Source organism: Suillus fuscotomentosus (assembly GCF_016647785.1).
Source record: "Suillus fuscotomentosus strain FC203 chromosome Unknown F5891scaffold_2, whole genome shotgun sequence".
NCBI lineage: Eukaryota > Fungi > Basidiomycota > Agaricomycetes > Boletales > Suillaceae > Suillus > Suillus fuscotomentosus.
Genome location: NW_024539514.1, coordinates 1,398,531 through 1,415,731, shown reverse-complemented (window position 1 = coordinate 1,415,731; position 17,201 = coordinate 1,398,531). Strand labels below are relative to the sequence as shown.

Here is a 17,201-nt window from a genome sequence, read left to right as displayed (position 1 = left end):
CCACTATGTGCTGTAGTAGTCGAATTCACACAAACGTTCTGATCGCAATTTTCACAATAAGGGATGAACAATGCTGAAAGCGGATGAATTCAGAGCACCAAGTCTAACCTATACTTCCGCTAAACAACGTCTATAAAAGCACAGTATAGTACAGTAAACGAGGTGGGTCATTTACGGCCATTGTAATAGTGCAATAAGTAATGGATTAGCTGAGTGTATGAAGCAGGATAAAGATCAGGTGAATGGTGCATGCTGGAACGCTTCGATAACCCTAGTCAAAATGAAGGAAAGGAAGACGTTATGTAACAAAAGATTGCGATGATGCGATGATTTACAAGTTAAGCCATGACGTCACGGACACGGACGAGTGCGGGGGATATATGAGTATGAGACATGCGTGCATTATTGTTAGGAAGAGGACTTGTGGCGGCTGGCGAATATGTCTGGCGACGAGGCGCCCAGGTGTAAATACGAGGTGAGACTGTGGGAGGCGGTGACGGGGAAAACCGAGAAAAGGATGTGTGACGTCGTGGCGGTGTTGATGATATATGGTGGTGATAGAACGAGGAGAGAGATAGCCCTTCACCGGATGAAGAGGAGTTTGTGCCGGGAACAGGGATGGGCGTACTGGGGGTCGGAAGAGGGAGTTCATCTCGAGGTTCATGATGACGGTGATTAAAGACATTGTGTGGCTGCGTGGCAAATATTGGCTGCGGAGGTGGATCTAATGATGCCATCACATCCCGCGAAGAGTCGATCTCTACTGATTCATGCGACACTGGCGCATCACTCTGGACTTCACCAGGGATAGCATGGGCCGCGAGACGAACTCGGACGGGAGCTTCCGAGTCTATCGTCTGCCTTCGGTAGGCCTGACCAATGTACTGGGCTAGGCTATCACCGCCAACAGCCATTGGGCTGTCACGGTCGAGAAGACTGCCCTCACCGGTGAGGTCTAGTCTGATAACTACGGCTTCTCTGTCCTCCTCCATCTCTTCTTCATCTTCCGAGTGTTCTACAGGCATGTGGTCAACGAAGTCCTCGTAAACTGCCTGGTCGCTTTCGAAGAACTCGTCAGAGTCTGGATCGAAAGCGTTGATATGTGACCACTTTTCATATGGACAAGGAGCCTCTGGCTGTCTGATGATAGGTTCCGTCTGGAAAGCTTTAGAGTAAAGAGGGCGACCCATTTTTGATAATAAAACAAGTAGAGATAAAAATTTTGAGGGAGGGAGGGTATGTACGGAGGATGATGATCGCCAACTTGAAGAAGACGCGTTAAAACACGCATTGATTTTTTTTCCGGGCTTTAATTATAGGTTCGTGATTTCATGTACAAGGAGTTTAGGGCAGGTGCGGATTTTGACGGTAACTATGTGCTGCTGACAAAACTTGTCTTGGCTTATCGGAATGTTCCAATCCGCCGCAATGAACGTTCTTTTCTGATTGCGCTCAGACTTCAGTTATGGTATCACTATCCTTTTTGTGAATAGCTCCATGCTATTATACTTTCAGCACACCGAAATGAAGTATCGAAAGTGGCTATGGCATTCTGATGGACTGCTCATGGTCAATTTCGTACAAAGAACAAGCCAAAAACGAAGATCCTCGCAACAACATTCCGTGATATACTTTCCGGCAGTATTGCATAACCACAAAGTAGTATACGCCGTGCAGTGCCACTTCAGACCTCGTGGTTCATGCCGACATACATCCGCGCTTCACATGACCGGGGTCTTCGGACAGCCGAATCTCGGTCTCGTCGCAGCTTGGCAGGTGATGGCATCTGGGCGTCAGACTATAATAACTGCGAGCGTCGTGGGTAAATCCGAGCTTTCTGATCGTATTTCAGCAGCTTCTCGAACGATGGAAGTCTTCCCGAGGCTCGACCGCTTCCGAGTCGAGGTTTTGTGTATGTAAGTCTTCAAAATTGTTTCATGCGTTGTCAGATATCGATAGGCTATGATTCATATTGGTCACATCTCCGAATCGGACCAACCAGATATGCTTGAGATTTATGCACAGCATGCCCAGCTTACTGGCACATTATTGGAGCATGAATCCGTCGGTTTTGTTCAGTAGGATGGGCGTCGATAGGTAGGAACGATTTCCTTCTTTCTATTCGGTTTGCTTGTCAGGGGCAACTAACTTCTATTCATTGAACAGCTGATCACGAGGCTCCCACCATCCACTGTGGCACTCGGTATACTACTAGCATCCATTACTGTGTAATCGGTACCCACAGAGGTCGGCACTTTCGCAAAACTCGTATTCCTAGTCACTCAAACACTGCATTCTTGACCTATATATCACCACCCCTCTAATACAACTCATTGCGAGGTTGAACGACCATGATTGAGGCAGAATTGAGTGAGATAGTTGAAGGTGCTGAAGTCATGCAGAAGTATCACCTGCCGAGATATGTGGCGTGATGCACTCGACAAGCTTGTGCTGGGTGCCGCAACGATGCTAGATATTTTCATCAGCCAATTAAATTGTATTGCAACAGAATAATATGTCTAGTGGATAAGTAGAGGGGGCCTTCTATGCATCATGTACCACTTACATAATATTTGATGAACGTTCCTTTCGAAACTCCTTCCTGAGATATTTTTTTTCTCGTGAACCCCTGTATGTACATTTCAAGTGCCCATATCGTCACGTCGGAGGCACCTAAACGCCGCGGCCGCCCAAAAGGAACAAAGGATCATAAGCTTGGAACCTGAAATTTGAAACTTGTGCGTGTCTTGTTTGCGGACAGACCACTGAGGACGAAGACTCAGGACAAATTCTTGGGTGGACATCTAGTCCGGTGATCAGGTATCTATACTATAATCACAATTAGAAATGATCGGATATATAGCGGCAAAGACGCCAGTTGTATCAAGATTGAAACCCATGCAGTTATACTAAACGTTGCACTGGAATGAAGTAATTCCCTAGGGTGGAGGACACTATGGACAGCGATGCATACACATTTTCCGCTGATTGCCTTGTGAATCACTCATCCCTATCTTGTATTTTATCTGGCAACTTGTGACCCTAGCCACCTCAGTACACCAGCCAGCACGATGAAGACAACATAGACTGCATTCCCGTTAAGAATATTGTGTTCCTTTGAGAATGCAAAAAGCGAAGTTGCAAATGCAGGCCCAACGACACGAGCCATGGACGCGGAGGTTTGACCAAGACCATTGACAGTGCCAAGGACATTCTTTGTGGGGGCAGAGGCCGTGATAAACATGAATACAGTCCCTATAATGAACTGGGTTTTAGTTTCAATGACAGGATGGGTTTCGTCGTAACACGCACCGTATGCCATATCCCATATCATCGTAAGCGCTAGTTGGCTGATTAATGTAGGTGTGATTGCATGATCAACCATCCCCCTTGCATGTACAAGCCACGACATGATCGGAAACATGAGTATGATTGGCGCGAAGCACGACACGGCGCCACAGAAGAAACGCTTTGGACCAACCCAATCGACAATTTTGGCGAAGAACAGTGCCTGGAAGATACCGTTTGCCATTGCATATATTCCCATCCACAAGCCAATACGAGAAGGAGTGAAGCCAAGGCCGCCAAGGTATGTAGGCGTAGAAAGGAACAGTGGCAAAATAGCCATGAGAGCAATATCAAGCAAGGCGAGCATGGCGTAGTTTGCAATTGGAATGACAATGGTAGGTGTGAGCAGAGATCGCATGGGCATGTTAGATATCTGTGAAAGACCACCTCGATCATCACTGTTGGTATCGTTTGAAATGCCTAGAGTAGTTGTTGTCAACTTTGGTCGACGCTTGGTCGATAATGTCTGTCGATCGTGAGTAACATTGTACGATGACAGGTAGTATGTAAAACTCACTTCTTCTAAGAAAAATAACACGACGAGAAAGCCCAGTACAAACATACAAGCAGACACTGCACAAGGTAGAAAATATGGGTATTTGCTCCAAAATGGATGCGCGAATAATTCGGGCCAGTTATCTTGTGGACGCGCAAGCATACCACCTATTAAGGGGCTGGTAGTATGCAGATTTAATTCTGACCATTCAAGTAGTCAATGATTTTACTCGCCCAATAAAGCCTCCAATGCACCACATTATCTGGAAGCAAGGCAAATCCCTGAGCCATATTCGTAGAAGTCTGTCAATTCGCCCAGCATAGTCTTCAAGGACTGAAACATTGCCGTTCAGTACACCGCACATGCAGCGGCTAAAAATAACGTAAGGATTGTATTCCATCTTTTTAGCTGAAATCATACCTAACGACAAGGCCCCAGAACGTCGTCGAGAGACCGAAACACAGCATTGACATGCAAGTTCCTGATAGCCCCACTAGTAACACTGGCTTGCGCCCAATACGGTCAGACAACCGACTCCATCTCAGTACTGTCAGTGTCTGTGCGACGAAAAACAAAGACTCCTGTGCAATCGTATCCGGTGGTATGAGAAAATTATGATTCTGGCAACTCATAATCTCGGTGCCTACAGTTATTCCAGCATAATAGCCTACAGCCGCATCATCACCTCCAGTGATGCCAAGTTCTCTGATAAGCTGAAAATAAAGATATGAAGAATGGATGAAAAACAATTTGATGCGCCCATTGTCAAATCATCGTACCTGATTGATGTACGGAAATATGGACATCGAAGCGATAGGTTCGACAAGTCGCAATGTCATAAGTATGCCTATCTGAAGTTTTGGAAGAGGTGTTTTAGGCTTTTTCGAGGTCCCTGCTGAGACCAGAGGCGTGGTTTCGCTTGTTGTGCGAGGAGAATTTGAGGTGTCCATTCCGCTAGTCAGCCTTGCAAGTTCAAAGAGGAGATGAAGTGGACTACCTTGACATGGACGTAGACTGTATTTATGGCCTGCCGTGACTAGCTTGTGGACTTTTAAACTATTATCATGCTATCCCTTCCGGCGCATTGGCAACCGGTACCCTACAGACTTCATCAGGAAAGATCAATGATTTTCGCTTGCCAGAAAGAAGTTTGATGCTTACGATGAGCTTCCGGCGTTGGTGACGACACAAAGCGATTTGTGGAAGTTCTAAGGTTCCGCACGAGTCGGAAAGTCGACACCGCACCTGACCTGCCAACAACGTACCCTCCACGGATACGGTTAAATTCAACCGTAGATATTGGAAAATGAAAATGCCGCGGGTACATTACCAAAGAGGCTGTATTAACGACAATAAAAAAATCAATGAAAAGACACACCGAAACCTGCAGCAAGATCGGGATCAGGATGGAATGTACTTTTTGTTTATTTGTCGTCGTCACTGGTCAGCAAATCGATACTTGATCATGTGAGATCATTAGTGTCTGTGGGTCTCTATTGAGCAAATCGGGACGCAAATGATTGCTTGACCTTCTTCAAGGGATGGGCCAGAGCCTTGGAACCCCTTTGCGACAGCCTTTTGAGTGACTTGACTCACTCGGATATGGACGACGCAACCATTACGTCGTTCATCTCCGAGAGAGTCAAGTCATCCAAGTCTATCATAGACTTAGATGACTAGCCTGAGTGTGACCGCGTAGATGAGGCATCAGATGCCCTCTTTGTGAGTTTACCCGTGGAGAGACGACTCGGTGACTGGGACCTTCTCTGTAGTGAAGCCTATCAGCTCGATAAATCGTTAGAATGAATGATAGCTAGGGCGCAAAAGACATGACAAAAATACAGAGAAATAAGTCTGTTCAAGTCCGCATCGTGATGATGTGGACTTGAACAGACTTATTACCCAAGGTAGAATGTAGACCAAGAGTCCAAGACTATGTAGCGTATACAAACACCATCCAGCTGAGTTACACCAAACCAAAATTGAAGCAGAACTGAATGAGATAGTTAACGTTGAAAGTGCTGAAGTCGTCAGTTGCTCACTTTGAAATTTGAAAACTTTACGTCCGGAAACGGCCGAAAAGGGTACTTTCTCGGTGAGTGAGTGGCCACGAGACTTGCTAGTGGGGGTCTCAGTGATGCTTCCTACACCACTAGCCCTCCCAAACCATAAACGCTACCGATGCGGTCATGATTACTGGATGTACTACTGGCCGGTCACATCGGACGTGGTGCAGTCGTGCGACGGAATCTGTACATATACTAGGTGCACCGTGTATATAGGCGGCTTGGCGGTGGTATTAACTCCGAGGGCGCAGTTGGAGTAGCGGCCGCAACTCCAACGAGAATTTTCGCACTACTGCTGTTTCTCTTGTCCTAGCTAACGGACCCTTATCCTAGAAGACCGGTGAATGCAGCAGCTAGACGCGCTTCGCTTATCCAAGCTAGTCGCTAACTTTGAAACCCTGTGTGACATTTGCGTGACTGCCTGCCGATTAGGGATAGTATCAATCCGTACTATGTCAAACTATGTGGTACCAGCCATGATATTGATTCTAGCCTTTCCTGCAAGATACTTTGTATCGATAACCGGGGTAATGCCATTGGATTCTGGAAGGCCAAGCGCAAAACCCAATTGGTAGTCATTAAAATGATGAAACATACTAAAGCCACAAATCGTCAGACATTAATGTATTGTTACATCCAGTCGTAAATCACATCGTAAGTTACATTGAGGAAAGGGAAAAAAAACCACACCGTTCACACCGTACCGCAGTTTTCATAGAGTGTATCTGTACCCACTCCATTCGTCTCCCTTTTCCCTCCTGGCATCGTCAACACTTGCGAAACGACCGTTGACTTCAAAGCCTCCCTCGTGTCCCTCGATGATTTCGTCTCGCTCTCCGCGGTCCCGACGAGCGTTCTCCCGCTTTAAGAGGAACCTGAATGTGGCCGTAGCGATGAGACCAGTTCCGATGTACATCAGCACAAGTTCGTGGCCTAATGGGTACCAAGGTGTCTGGTTTGCACGATAGACGTTGGAACTAACAGCGCCTTGCAAGTTACCCCTGAGTCTGTGTCAGTCGTGGATCACGCGCACCCAAAAAATAACTCACCAGCTGATGACCATCGCAAGAGCGACACTACGCTTGTATGTTCCCTCTGAATTGTTAGACATCCAGGCACTGTTTCCGATCGGTCAGAAGGGAACAAGTCGTTAATGGATCACACTTACACCGTATTTGCTGCGGAATCAGAAGTGATCGACATTAATGCTAGAGATACCATAGAAAGAGCGCCACTCACGAATGCAAGGGTAAATGCCGCTACATTGTACTTCATCAGGCATATATCAATTTCATAGTAGAACTAGCTTACCAAGCAGATAAGAATACCGCAAAGTATGATAATGCGGCGTCGCGGGAGACGATCAAGATGATGTATCCAACAGCGGCTATAAACATCCCAGATAGCGTGAGCGACGTTGTTACCACGAGGGCGCACCATGCAAACTTACCGATGGAAAGCAGAATGCTAAGAACAAAAAACATGGTGGTAAGCAATGGAGCCGCAGTGTAGCGAATGGTAAACCCACAAGTTAAACATCCCACGGTTGCCGTACCGGTCGGCGAGGAAGCCGACGAGGCAAGTAGATATGCAAGCAAGCGCATAAACAGGGACGGTTAGTAGATTCGCTTTAGTTGCAGAGTATCCTGGGGACAATCAATCGGTGAAATGAATGTCACATCTTAGAGTATGAGAGCATACCGAGCTGTTTCACGAGAGTTAGTAAGTGCGAGTCATAAAGACGGAACGTAAGACCATGGACTCACGTGGTTAATGATACTCGGCAAGAACAACGCGAATGCATACAAAGGCATGTCAATTCCGGCGTAGACGATCACTAAGACAGCTTGTTAGCGAACGTAAGTCGCGGATTAGGTGGACTTACTGGCAAGGTAAGTTTTCCATTCGGTCAGTGCCTTTTTGATGTGTCGCCACTGCATCTTCTCTCCAGCAGCACTAAACTGGGCGTCACCCTGCAGGCGGCGAATAACGACAGTCCGCTCGGCCTCGGTAAGGAACGTTGCGTTGTCCGGGAAGTCGACGATAATCCAGTAAGAGACAGCACCTGCCACGACGGTAACAAGGCCCTCGATGATAAATATCCACGCCCAGGCAGGCTTTCCACCGAGCCCATTCATCTTGGCTATGCCGACCTGCATGGCACAAAAAAATTAAATTAGAAGAATCGCTAGTTGTAATTGGCACATACAGCGAGAAGGCCACCAAATGCTCCAGAAATGGTCGCAGCCGAGAAGAATATAGCAGCGCGGATACCAAATTCCGAACGCTTATACCAGCTGCACAAACATCATGATACAGATCAGATAACGCTTTCGCACACAGAAGAGCTAGTCGCACGTACCATGAGAGATAGTAGGTGACTCCGGGGAAAAGCCCAGCCTCGAAGGCGCCAAGCATCCATCTCATTACTTTTTTGAGGAAAGAATTCAGTGGTATCCGAAAATCACTAGGCGATGTACCAACCTAGTAGACCGCTGTAGTTGTGCACTAGGCCTTGCACAGTCTGTAGAGGACACAGGGTTAGTGCGACTTGATCCAGAGAATAGTGTCGGAATACACACCATCATGATACCCCAGAGAACCATGAGCATCGAAAGCCATACGGAGGGTTTTAGACGTTTCAAGACGACGTTTGAGGGCACCTGGTACAAGGTCAACTAGCGTCCATTGATCTCAAGATCACGCTCACCTCGAATAATGCGTAGGATATAAAGAAAATCGTCAGGCATATCAAATACTGAGTGTCAGTTATTCCTAATTCCGCCTCCATGTTGTAAAGCTACGAAGAGATTAGATCTCGTGAGAGTGATGCTCCAGTGGATGCGTGCTCACCTTTGCATTTCCAATACTCGTTCTGTCGAGGAAGCAAAGTAAATACAGAAAAGATAACCATGGTATAGTCCGCATGTCAACTTTTCGCATTAAAGCGCGTTCGTCGATACCCGAAACGTCGATATGAGGGTTGTAGAGCCCGCCTTCGGCAGCAGCCTTTCCATCCTCGACATGGACCACATCATCTTTCTCGGAGATGCTGGGTGATGGAGAAGACAACGTCATGGTATGTGGTAGAGATGTCTTCAGTCGATGGGTGGATGGGGTGGCAGTAGGAAAGGGACCTCAGCTTTGAAATTAACGGAGATGCAACCTATATAAGCATCGAGTGCGCATGTTTTCTCGGTGATGACAGACCTGCAAGCGACTTCACCCCACGGTCACCACCCGGTCTCTCTTGGTCACCCCTGGTTCTTTGAAGGTTCTGTCAGACTGGACTCCAGGAACATATCGAGTTGTCCAATTCGGTAAGTCGAGAGTGATCACTGATCTAAGCGCGTTGCCGCGGTTCATATCCGTTATTGGACCAATCACGATGGTTGTTTCAGCGCGATCATGTGCACCGATCCAAGCTAATGACAACGGTTACAATCATTTACCCCACTGATGAGTAAAGATAGTAGCACATTCTCCAAGCTGTTGAGTCCCAAGTTCACAGAATCCACCCAGCCCGCGGCGGGCGTGTCGCGTTTGTGTGTGATCTACATGATCTTTTTAGGAAAAATTGTTGACCTTTGTTGTGGCCAAGCTCATCCGAGTCCTGTAGATTTAAAAACGACGTGCCTCAGGTAGGCTGCAGTTCGATGCACTGATATATATAGATCGATATGGAGATCCTACTAGGCTACCGCTAGCCAGTAGGTACTAAAATCAGCTGATTTGCCCTCGAGTGCGACAGCTCAAGAGATGACTCAGACATTAATATTGGCATGTACAGGCGTGTCAGGGCGTGTCGTGTGATCGAGATGCCGACTCATCCAATTTTTCGATGGGGATTATGTTCCCCAGCTTTCACAGGTGATGAAATTTCAGATGTATTGGAAATCAAAACCCCCACCCCCACTGAACTGCTTCGTATTACTACGAGACCACTGGACGGATGCGCAGCGAGAACAAGCATTCTGGGGTGCTCTGCTGAGGATACACCTGGACAGAAAAAGCCAATCGTAGGTTCCTGTGCCTGTAAGTTATAACCCCGGATCAGACTTACTTTGAATTGTAAAATACCGGAAAGAGATCGTGTGAGGGATTTCGTGGAACCACAGTTACAAATCAGTAGCCTTGGCGTGTCGTTGCAGATTTGATGTTGAGAAAAACCGGACACTCAATATACTTGTTGTTGGCATAGCCGGATAACTGCAGCCTGTAGGCTTTGTTTATTTTCGATGCAAAGGGGAGACACTGCCATACTCATACTTCTAGTTCTCTTGGAATACCATGCTCGAGTAGGTGGAAGGGGATATTGATGGTTCACATAAGGAATGATCGATGAGCCGACCGCGGTATTCAAAAGCGCGCACAAAACTTGGATACCGATGTGAATATCGAATACACGTCAAATAAGCAAAGAACGTATTAGAAAACACGCACAGAACCCGGATAATATGTCGAGACCAAGAGGGGACCTGAAGATGCCAAGTCTGCTTCACTTGACGCGTATCATGGTCACTGCTGTCTGGCAACAGTCTTTTGGCGAGCCATGGCCCATGGCTTGGCTTCGAGCAGCGCCTCCGTACCCTTGGTACAGGCTCGAGGGACGGAATGGAGCTCCGTACCCGACAACAACCTGCCAACTGTCACCATGCCAGGTGCCTATGTCATACTGATGTCAGATCTTCGACGGATGAAATAAACCTCGTATACTACTCACCAGCACTGAAACACGGCAACCTCGACAGGTTTTGTTGAAGTGTCTACAAGGTCTGACTTACGCCGTGAGACTGTTCGAATATGTGGAGATATTGCACTGTGTCTCAGCTATGAAGAACAGCTGTCGACAGCCAGTTCCCTAGTCTAGCCACGGAAAGGAAAGGAAGACAAATGCGAATGGGATTACAGGATGAAAGAAAAAAAATTATCATTGGAAATAAGATAAATCGCATATACAAGCACGCATCAAAACACCCAAGCCTCTCCTTCAAGAAAGTGAACGAACATGGATGACAGATGTACCGTCGTAGTAGTGTCAGCTGTGTTGGCCCAGAATTCTCACTTTGACCTGACAGCCGGAGTATAACACCCGTATCATGTCGAAGCGAAATATTGATCTCGCACGGTGAGATCACTAATTGCGGGGAAACGCTCTTGATATATGTTTTCCCGCGCCGTATGATCCAATCGCAAGTCACAACCCTCTCGTCAAGTTCCTAGTTCGGGAGCTTTGGTGACGACTTGTCAGCATCAAAGCCCCCGCTCACCACGGACTCGTCTTCTGAGGCTGTTCATGATCCTCCAGCCATATCCAAGAGCCCTTCTATGCTCTTGCCCAAATCCCCTCCGTTGGCCTCCAGTACCCAGTCGCGTACCTCTGGGTCCACTCCTGGGAAAATCTGGGCTAGAGTCGCACGAGCAGCAGCGCTCGCCTGTGCATGCGCTCGGTCGATTTCTGCTTCGACAGCAGTAAGGTCCAGCGAGGGAGTGGGCGTACGAGATATATGTTGACCTACAGAAGGTGGTTGAAGGTGCTGTGGAATAGCGTTGGGGGGAGGTAATGGTTGAGCAGGACCAAGCGCAAGTGCTTGGTGTACATATGGCCCTCTAGAGCCAGGTCTACTTGGGGTTTCGTCGGCTCCGTAAGAGTACCCCATGTGCGTGGGTGGAGTTGGAACAGGCGACGTACGACGGACGCGGGGCTTGTAAGGTGTTTGCATGGGCGCCTGAAGTCCCTCACTGCCTGTCGGTGTGTGCGGAGTACCACCAGCAAACTGAGCAACCTGGTCAGGGTGTGACCAGTGTCTCTCCCGCTCTTCTCTACCAAGCTCAAAGGGCGCAAACGGTCCTGGAAGGTAGCCCATCTTTTCATCTAGTGCCTCGCTGAATATACGACTGATGGCACCGAGAGGTTTTGAGACCACATCCCCGGTTTTCTGCAATAACTTTCGAGCATCCTCGCCAATTGTGAGATTCTGGGCTGATGATGGGACGGCGAGAGCGAGCGGTTGTGCAGATTCTTCTCCTGCGTGTGGAGATTGACGTGGAAGTTGATTCGGGGTTTGTGAGCCTTGGGCTATGGTTGGTGAAGAAGGAAGTGACGGAGGGAGTGTTTGGATTGCTGCCTCTACATTTCTGTCAAGAGGAATGAGCACGAATCACGAATTGAATGCAGATTATAAAAACCTTTCAAATTCTGCCTGTGATATACTAGAGAGCGAGGTATGATCCATACTTTCAACTGAATTGTACAGCACCCATCTGAGAAGTAAACATTAGCACGAGTAACCGACAAAGCAGTCATAGACTGACGAGGCTTGAAAGATAGTAACCCGCCTCGCTCTGTAGCTTCGCGGGATTTCGAAAGCGATTTATAAACCTTTAGGAAATTTTGTTAACTTCGTTGGGCCTGCACGGTGAAAAAACCTGTACACACTCAACGTTCGAAAGTAAATGCTCAGGGTTCGCTCTCAAGACCACGTAAATCAATATCGGCACAAAAGAGTCTGCACCTTCGTCCTTGCGTAAATGTCGTATCAAACCTGGGTGACATCCGAGAATGTGAACATGCTACTGAGATAGGAAGTGAAAAGCGCGAACCAAAGATGATCTTGCAGCAGTTCAGAATGCAGATGAGTTTATCCCGTGGAGCCTTGTAGTGATTCACTTTGCAAAGTTCTGCCGTCATTTAGAATTTGACTGACTAGCAAGGAGGACGAATACTACATACCCTGTTGAGCAAATTCTAAAAATCCAGTGTTTCCATCGTTATCGTCGGATTCGAGTTCGGGTATATCAAGATGTCGGGGTCGTACCCAGCTAAACAACGCAATTCGTTGAGACAACACACGATCGCGTTCGAGGTCATCGGCTGTGACTGGTCGGGGTGGAGTGAGGAGAGGAAGACAAGGCGTGTACGTGTATTCATAAAGCCGGTTCATCACTAGCTTCTCCATTCCTTCCATTGCGTTGTCAAATTCTTCCTCCGTTGCATTTCTCCAAATGTCCGTTTCCCGCATTTTCGTGGCAATGAACTGATGAACTTGAATGTCTTGATTTTGAATAGAATGAAAGACACGTACGCCCAGGAAATCATTGATTATCTTGATCTGGTCGTTGACGGTAAACGTCCGTTTCGTGAAGTTGCTGAGAAACCTGCAGAGTGAAGGACGGCGAAGTGAGCTCATATAACGAACACAATGTCACCAGACGCACGATCGCACGTATTTGCCAAGTGGTTCGGCACCCCTAGACTTCATCTGGTCGAGGAACTTCTGGAAGTTGAAAGAAGGGTCCTTATCCTTGCGTGGAGACTCTGATCCAGATGGCGATGTAATAGCTGGAGTCGCGGACCGGGTGTCCGGTGCGCTTTGTGTCTTCGAGGCAGCATAATCAGACGGAAGAGGAATCTGCTTGGAAAGCGGTGATGGCGCAGTAGACTGAGACTGTTGCTGTGCAAATGAGGACACGGTTGTAGGCGAGGGGGTGGCAATGGGTTTGGCCGCATCCATTGACAAGGGCCGAGGGCGCGCTCTAGTCGCCACGCTAGGGATGGAGAAGGTCCTAGCTATTGCAGCGAGTGATGGGAAGGCAGATGAGGCGGAAGAAGTCGATGGTTGTGGAGAGGGTGAACCAGATCTGGAAGAAGGCCCATCACGTTGAATGTCCTTCGAGGCAGACCTAGAGTGTGCTCGACTACTCGGCCGCGATGGAATTCGGGGAGGTGGTGGATGCCCTTCTGAGCTGGCCCAGGCCTGGTGCGCACTCAGCTCGTCCTCGTTTGTAAAAGGATCAAACTGAGTCAGAACATCCTTGCTAACACGCACTTGGTGATCGAGAGCGTTGTTGATTAAGTCTGCAGGTGCAGCGAAAACAGATGGTGAAGCGGCGTTAATCGCTGTTGGATCTGGGGTATGTGCTGGCTTCAAATCGAGCTTCAGCTGCTCCTCTGACCATGGATTCTGGGCTTCAGTGATGGATGGGATGGCGGGAGTCTGTAAGCCAGGAGGAGGGCGTGAATCAAGAGATATGTGAAGGGAATCAAAGTCGGACGTTAATGTTGAGTTTTCCTGAGCGTCGAGCATATCGTGCTACTGGATGACACGCCTGAAAAGGACGTGGAAGTCGAAGGTAGAAGCTGGCAAGTACAGACACTTAGAGCCAGTGCAGCATGATGCACAGCACCACACTACCCATAAAAGTACATCGTCAAATTTAAAGTGCCGCAGCCGACAGCGTCTAAATAGACTCAAGCTACAAGCTTGGCTGGTCAAATTTACACAAGTCACTGCGAAAGAATCTTCAACGAAGCTAGCATACGACCAACTGGCAGACGACTTCAAGCTTCAACCGCCGGCATATACTTACTAGCCCTGGACCTCACATACTCTCATGCTAAGCTACATCTGCCTCCCAGGCTCATAGTACTAAGGGTACAAAACGCTGGTTGTGGCCAACAAAAGCCCTAGGTGGTCGATCTCGGATCTCGGTGGGCACCTCCTCAATCAGATTCGGCATGTGTTACCTGCGGCGCGGAATGCCTATTCGATTCGCACTCTATAATGGCCACGAGATTTCTTGAGGCAGCGACCACAGGTCGGTCAGTTTGAGTTTTCCCTCGGGATAGTAGCGAGCTTCGAGGAAACTCGCTTTACCATTCTGAAGTGACACCCAGAGGCTCAGTCTCTGAGCGCGTTTTACATAACATGCAGATTGGTCTTGCACCGATGGTAGGTTCTTATTCCATGCAACTTTGTGTCGTCAAGTCTCACCTCGGAGGCTCGGACCCTGACCCTTGAACACTCAACAATTCAGAAGCACTTCACTCATGGCAGCCATTTACTGTTTCAACTCGCTGGTCCTTCCACGAATTAAGTACCTCCTTGCTAACCGGCGGCAATACGACCCAGTCAACAACCCTAATATGCACGTGTCAATCTCATATTCAGATCAGTGGTCTTTTTAGGACAACAGTCCGCGAGTTTTTGAACGAGATTGACTGTTCGATATAACAATACTCTCATGTACATGTGAGTTCCAATACACCCCATTCCGATTTAACTGTCCCGATCACTGGTATAGTTTTTCATTGGCATCACACATCCTTCTTTGCCTTTCCTTCTCTTGCGGCCTTCGTCCTGATCAGTTTTTCGTTGACGTCCACCACGCTTCATTCCTTCTGTCTCCTCCCCTCTCGATACACCGCTCCCAACCATTACAGGTGTTCGTCGATTTCTCCGCATAGCCTGCCTTGTATTTCCTTCCCCATACAGCCCCAGCCCCGATCATTACAGTTTTTTGTTGATTGCTCCACATATTCTTCTTTTGCATTTCCTTCCCCATACAACCCCAGACCCAATCAATACAGTTTTTTGCCAATTCTTCCACACGCATCATTCTTGCCCTTTCCTTCTTCACATTCCTAATGAACGCTCCAATCTCGATCATCACAGTCTTTTGCCGACGCCCTCCACATGTTCTCCCTTCCATTCCCTATTCCTTCCCCATACTGCTTCGGTCCCGATCATCTCTTTGTTGACGTCCTCCAGCATTCTCCACATGTCCGCCCTCCCCTTTCTTCCCCCATTTGGCCTCAACCCCTAACTCTGCGCCCAACTTCACTAAGTTGATCGCCGACGATGCCACGACGATACCAACACTCATTGCTACTCACTTGTGGGCGCTTGTATGTACATTTGATCTCGACTTTCAAGGGTGTTTACGGATCAGAGGTTGGGAGACAGCCAACCGGAAGGGGAGAGTTTCCTGATCGGGGATGCCATCTTGGTTGGCATATCTTCTTTTGTCTACTACCGTTATCTGAGAAAACAACTGTTCGACAAGTGACATATCTCCATGGCCATGTGGTGCTTTTGTACCTTTTGCAGTCATATGTATTTAGTATGTTGTCAAAGTGCACCTGTAAGACCTCTCTTCGATGGCGTGCTGCACGAAGTTTTATTATTCCCTTGAAGTGCATACTTCTTATGTTTTCCAGCATTCGAGGAGAGTGGTCGCTTATTGTACTGACATTGATAAGTAGCAGTTCTCAAGACCCTGCAGGCACGCACGACGATATTCAAAAACAAAAACGCGCAGGGTCCTGCTGTCTGGTTCTGTGCGTCTGTCGCAAGCAAGCGAAAGACACGCATGTTACAGCCGTGACAATCGATCATTGGTAGCGGAATTATTCGTCAAACTTCCACTGATTCGACCAATCGATGGGAGCAAGATGAGGCGGCGAAAGCAGTTGTACGGGTACCAGGTTGACCGCTATACCCTTCATTGGTTGACGATGGGCCGCGACCTGTCGGGATCGTTTTATTTTTATTTTTATTATCTGACTGCTGTTAGTGCGGAGTAATAGAGGCGGGCCCTGGCGGGCCGTAAATGCAATCTCATTGACCGGATCCGTAGAATAGCCGTCAAAGTAATAGTGAGTAAGCTCCTATTGGTCCCAATGATGATCCTTTGTGTGGTTGGCGGGGGCGGGCAAATTATTTTTACACAGATGGCTGGGTGACGAGATCCGGGGAGATCATGCGAAACTGCCTAACATGAATTGGTTGCTGTATGTGCTCCGTGCCAATCAGGCCAACTGGCTACGGGATCATGGTAGATATGCAGCGTGGCAGAAGAAATGCCTAAGTTTGACTTCAGAATGGCCAATTGTTGGGAAAGCCGGGTATTAGACGCTGATATATTTATCTTAGTTCAATTTATGTGGTTGCGTCTGGTTGAAAGACGTACCGCCGAGCGTTGACGTTTGGCGGTCACCAGTCAGAGCCCACGCCACCTGGCACGCCGTAAGTTATGGAGTGGGGGTCATACTGGATAGCGGGGCTCCAACAAACCATGTTAATTATGTAACATACGTTCTAGTAGGGCTGCGGAGAAGTTTCGGTGAAGAAAGTTGGTCCGAACTATAAAGATGAACCTTCCTGATTTGCATGCTGGCAAAGTTCCGATGACGAAGGCACGCCCACGATCAACGGGCATAACGACGGTCAAAGTTTACATGCGAGTGCGGGCGGATCATAGTATGTAGTGCACAGCGCAGTTGACAGACACCGATGGCACTCCCGTAAGCTGTTGGCGCTGCGGAGGCGATTATGAGCACTTGGAAGTCGGAAGCGGGTAATGGAAAGCTAGGCCAGAGAAAGGATAGCGGTGTGCTCCAGTTCAGGGAATGATGTTATCGCGTTCATATTGCAGAGACGCCGTGCTCGTGGATGCGGTGCCAGCAGAATGACTGAGGATAGCAAGAAGGACGAGAATATAGGACCAAA

General features: G+C 48.0%; 5 protein-coding genes across 5 annotated transcripts; 1 reads left to right on the top strand and 4 right to left on the bottom strand.

Annotated features, from left to right (window-relative positions):
- Positions 1 to 57: 57 nt before the first annotated feature.
- On the bottom strand, positions 58 to 1,336 carry F5891DRAFT_997893 (uncharacterized protein). Its single transcript, XM_041378468.1, has one exon. It carries the CDS (start codon positions 1,188 to 1,190, stop codon positions 339 to 341), a length of 852 nt encoding a protein of 283 aa, XP_041233513.1. The 5' UTR covers positions 1,191 to 1,336; the 3' UTR covers positions 58 to 338.
- Positions 1,337 to 3,015: 1,679 nt separating this feature from the next.
- Positions 3,016 to 4,794, bottom strand: F5891DRAFT_1220547 (MFS general substrate transporter; the record flags this gene model as incomplete). Its single annotated transcript, XM_041369405.1, has 7 exons — positions 3,016 to 3,255; positions 3,313 to 3,746; positions 3,846 to 4,022; positions 4,078 to 4,215; positions 4,265 to 4,425; positions 4,492 to 4,557; positions 4,624 to 4,794. The coding sequence occupies 7 exons, from the start codon at positions 4,792 to 4,794 to the stop codon at positions 3,023 to 3,025; spliced, it is 1,380 nt and encodes a 459-aa protein (XP_041233512.1). The 3' UTR covers positions 3,016 to 3,022.
- A 1,668-nt stretch (positions 4,795 to 6,462) lies between these two features.
- F5891DRAFT_997886 (major facilitator superfamily domain-containing protein) lies at positions 6,463 to 9,439 on the bottom strand. The gene is made up of 15 exons (XM_041378467.1): positions 8,764 to 9,439; positions 8,621 to 8,710; positions 8,493 to 8,573; positions 8,395 to 8,434; positions 8,273 to 8,339; positions 8,120 to 8,207; positions 7,796 to 8,063; positions 7,677 to 7,747; positions 7,439 to 7,557; positions 7,361 to 7,377; positions 7,222 to 7,297; positions 7,150 to 7,169; positions 7,079 to 7,088; positions 6,960 to 7,028; positions 6,463 to 6,911 (listed from the first exon to the last, which is right to left on the bottom strand). Exons 1-15 carry the CDS (start codon positions 8,986 to 8,988, stop codon positions 6,623 to 6,625), a joined length of 1,530 nt encoding a protein of 509 aa, XP_041233511.1. The 5' UTR covers positions 8,989 to 9,439; the 3' UTR covers positions 6,463 to 6,622.
- A 1,765-nt stretch (positions 9,440 to 11,204) lies between these two features.
- F5891DRAFT_1124725 (uncharacterized protein) lies at positions 11,205 to 13,997 on the bottom strand (the record flags this gene model as incomplete). Its single annotated transcript, XM_041363909.1, has 9 exons — positions 11,205 to 12,048; positions 12,100 to 12,113; positions 12,166 to 12,174; positions 12,226 to 12,292; positions 12,350 to 12,455; positions 12,514 to 12,591; positions 12,644 to 12,947; positions 12,996 to 13,068; positions 13,129 to 13,997. 9 exons carry the CDS (start codon positions 13,995 to 13,997, stop codon positions 11,205 to 11,207), a joined length of 2,364 nt encoding a protein of 787 aa, XP_041233510.1.
- Positions 13,998 to 15,353: 1,356 nt separating this feature from the next.
- On the top strand, positions 15,354 to 16,298 carry F5891DRAFT_220508 (uncharacterized protein). Its single transcript, XM_041370960.1, has one exon. It carries the CDS (start codon positions 15,552 to 15,554, stop codon positions 16,092 to 16,094), a length of 543 nt encoding a protein of 180 aa, XP_041233509.1. The 5' UTR covers positions 15,354 to 15,551; the 3' UTR covers positions 16,095 to 16,298.
- Positions 16,299 to 17,201: the final 903 nt, after the last annotated feature.

Excerpts from the sequence above, each read along its gene's own strand:
- F5891DRAFT_220508 (XM_041370960.1), top strand. The coding sequence starts at position 15,552 with ATGCCACGACGATACCAACACTCATTGCTACTCACTTGTGGGCGCTTG.
- F5891DRAFT_997886 (XM_041378467.1), bottom strand. The coding sequence starts at position 8,988 with ATGACGTTGTCTTCTCCATCACCCAGCATCTCCGAGAAAGATGATGTG. Across the intron at positions 7,558-7,676 it reads TGCCGAGTATCATTAACCAC|GGATACTCTGCAACTAAAGC; the intron begins GTGAGTCCATGG and ends TGATTGTCCCCA. Across the intron at positions 6,912-6,959 it reads CTTGCGATGGTCATCAGCTG|GGGTAACTTGCAAGGCGCTG; the intron begins GTGAGTTATTTT and ends ACACAGACTCAG.
- F5891DRAFT_997893 (XM_041378468.1), bottom strand. The coding sequence starts at position 1,190 with ATGGGTCGCCCTCTTTACTCTAAAGCTTTCCAGACGGAACCTATCATC.